This window comes from Cyprinodon variegatus, unplaced genomic scaffold (assembly GCF_000732505.1).
Source record: "Cyprinodon variegatus isolate N-32 unplaced genomic scaffold, C_variegatus-1.0 Scaffold48, whole genome shotgun sequence".
NCBI lineage: Eukaryota > Metazoa > Chordata > Actinopteri > Cyprinodontiformes > Cyprinodontidae > Cyprinodon > Cyprinodon variegatus.
This window is the reverse complement of record NW_015150501.1, coordinates 745,018-747,654: the sequence shown is the minus strand read 5'-3', so window position 1 is coordinate 747,654 and position 2,637 is coordinate 745,018. Positions and strand designations below refer to the sequence as shown.

The 2,637-nt window shown below is 42.1% G+C and overlaps 1 protein-coding gene across 1 annotated transcript; it reads right to left on the bottom strand.

Annotated features, from left to right (window-relative positions):
- Positions 1 to 589: 589 nt before the first annotated feature.
- LOC107082201 (C-type natriuretic peptide 1-like) lies at positions 590 to 2,392 on the bottom strand. Its single transcript, XM_015370744.1, has 3 exons — positions 2,167 to 2,392; positions 1,393 to 1,556; positions 590 to 1,240 (listed from the first exon to the last, which is right to left on the bottom strand). Exons 2-3 carry the CDS (start codon positions 1,489 to 1,491, stop codon positions 926 to 928), a joined length of 414 nt encoding a protein of 137 aa, XP_015226230.1. The 5' UTR covers positions 1,492 to 1,556; positions 2,167 to 2,392; the 3' UTR covers positions 590 to 925.
- Positions 2,393 to 2,637: the final 245 nt, after the last annotated feature.

Genomic DNA, 2,637 nt, shown 5'->3' with positions numbered 1-2,637 from the left:
TCTGCATGGTAATCAAAATGAGTTGGGCACTTTTTCTGCGTGTTTACAGAAAAAGGTAAAGCATTTAAATACTGGCCTTCATACAAAATTACATGAAATTAGCATCAAATCTTGTGCTTTAGTTTGATGCATGAAAATATCACACTACTCACTAATTTTCTTACTCTAAAAGAACATTTCCTTCACATCTCTGGCAGAATTCTCCACTGGCAGCTTCATACAGTATGTAAACATGTTCTCGGTGTAGAACCACATCGGCTCATCTCACAAACATAAAATCGTTTTCACCCTCCCCTCCCAAACTCCCCCTTGAGAACTTTGCGTGTGTTGGCAGAGCAATAAAGCGTTTTGGATGTGGCAGCAGGTCCACGCAGCAGAATGACGGAGGAAGGAGTGAACTTCTTCCAACAGCCACAAGAACGTTCAATAAATCATCAAGTTAAAACAAGATGTCATGAGGATGCAAAGCTCCTCGCTGAAGGAGAAATTGAGATGACAGGTGTCAATAGGGAGTGAACCATGTGGGCTTTGTGAGTGGGCAAGAATTGAATTTCTATGAGCAAGAAAGCAGAACACCCCAAATGTCAAATCCATTTATTCATGCAAATCATAAGAGAACATAAAAGGAACTGCAGAGGGTTTACCAGTGCCATCGTCTTTGGATCCTCACGTTTTTGTTACACACAAAAATGTTAAATTGGTCTACATTTACTACACACACTGTGAGGATATCATGGGAACAGCTAACATTTTCTAGTACTCGGTCTGGAATGAAATTTGAGGCATCTAATCTACAATGGCTTAAAACACATTACAGTAAACTACATAGAAACTACGTGTAAACATCCTGTTTCTGCAGGTGAAAGCTTGCTTGTGAACATATCTACGAAGGATGCCCCCAGTCTCATCTTTTCTTCTCTCTGCACTAACAGCCAAGTCCGCTCATGGACCCGATCCGGTCCAGTTTCAAGCCAAAGCATCCTCTGTTCCATCCTCTCCGTGACCTTTCCGGTTCCGCTTGCCTCTGACTGGCCAGGGCTCCCTTCAGCAGCCGGAGCCAAGGGGTCTCGGGCTCAGTCTGGATGTCTGCCCATTTGGGGAACTCGGCTGCTTTGACCCCAGAGGAGGAGGAGGAGGAGGAGGAGGCAGTGGACCGATCGTCCGTCGGGCTGTTTAGAAGGTTCTCCAGGTCGTCCAGGGTCAGGAGGTCATCGTAGCGCTCAAGAAACTGCTCCAGAAACTACACAGAAGGAAGGAAAAAAAAGGAAATCAAATTTTTAGGGTGTGCACAAGGGAGAATAATTCAATCAGCAAGATATTTAATTTTCTTTCAATTTTCCTGCTCCACCCAGTTTCATCCTAAGCCACTTTCTTATTTTTCCTCTAGCTTACCTGTGAAGCTTCGGGGGCAGGATGAAGAGCACGAGCCTCTGTCATCTCAAAGGGAGTCAGGAGGAGCAGAGCGGCACACAGCAGCACGGGGCGCAGCATGGCAGCGGGAATAATAATTGCAGATAGAAGAAGTGGGAAATGCACTGGCTGCAGAGATCTGAACGCTGAAGAAGGTAATAGAGAAATATTATTAGAGAGAAGTTTAGGTATAAGAAATCAAACTATGAAAAAGTAGAAAATCAATGATCGACAATGGCTTTGTGTTTCTGTGAAAAACTTTATTTTGGTTTTGAGAAAAATATGCAGTCAGGCAAATAGAAAGCATCTACGACATATAACTGAAACTAAAACAATTAAAAAGAAAAAGAAAATAATAGATTTTTCTGCCTGTACTTTTTTGAATTTTGATTTAAAGCTAACTCCATATTTTCTTTTAAATCAAACCTATTTCCTTATATATATATCCTTATATATATATTTTTTATTTTTATATATATACAAAGAGCAATTAACACAGGTGTGTTCACTTGCAAAAAATGACATTTTATTTTCAAGCTGAGCAATAGAAAAATTAAACAAATAAAATTTGATATCAAGTTTGATAAAAATAGAATAAAACTCCTGTTTGATTAAACTACATAATTGGAAAAAAAAGAAGTTTATATAGTCATTCAATTTGTCGACATGTAAATTGGCATTCTATTGCATTAAAACAGATGAGAGGTAAAAGATAAAAAAAAAAAAAGGTGAGAGTAAACATTTCGTAAATCTCACCTGATGTTTGTTGTCTCTCAGAAAGCTGGGCGTCTTCTCTTACAGTCTCTTCTCCATTCCCACCTTCTCGGGCTCTCAGCTTCCTCTCACTTGTTGGCACCTGCTGGGAGCATCAGTTTCTCACTCCGGCTGGCTCCTCCTCCTCGTTTCCACGCTGTGATGGACTTAGGAGAATGATGATGAGGGTGATGGTGATTGTCTTGCTCCTGCTTCTGTATCTGCTGGGGCTTCAGGCGGGATGCTGCAGAGGTTTTGTAGAGCCAGAGATCCCCCCCCCCATCCCACCCTTCCTCTCCTTTCTCTCATCATCCTCCTCCTCCTCCTCATCTCCTTTTCTTTGGAGTGATGTCATAGCCTCGGAGAGACTGATTGTCATTGCCAAGGTGACTGTATGTGTGGTGAGCGCTCTGCAAACCCAACTTCAGCCAGAGCGTTCCACAGGCTAAGGTCAGAGGCCAGCAGGCAGCCTTG

What these genes read in the sequence shown, in the direction of transcription:
- LOC107082201 (XM_015370744.1), bottom strand. Translation starts at nt 1,491, where the DNA reads ATGCTGCGCCCCGTGCTGCTGTGTGCCGCTCTGCTCCTCCTGACTCCC. An exon ending in CTGCCCCCGAAGCTTCACAG is followed by an intron (nt 1,241 to 1,392) that starts GTAAGCTAGAGG and finishes CCTTCTGTGTAG; the next exon opens with TTTCTGGAGCAGTTTCTTGA.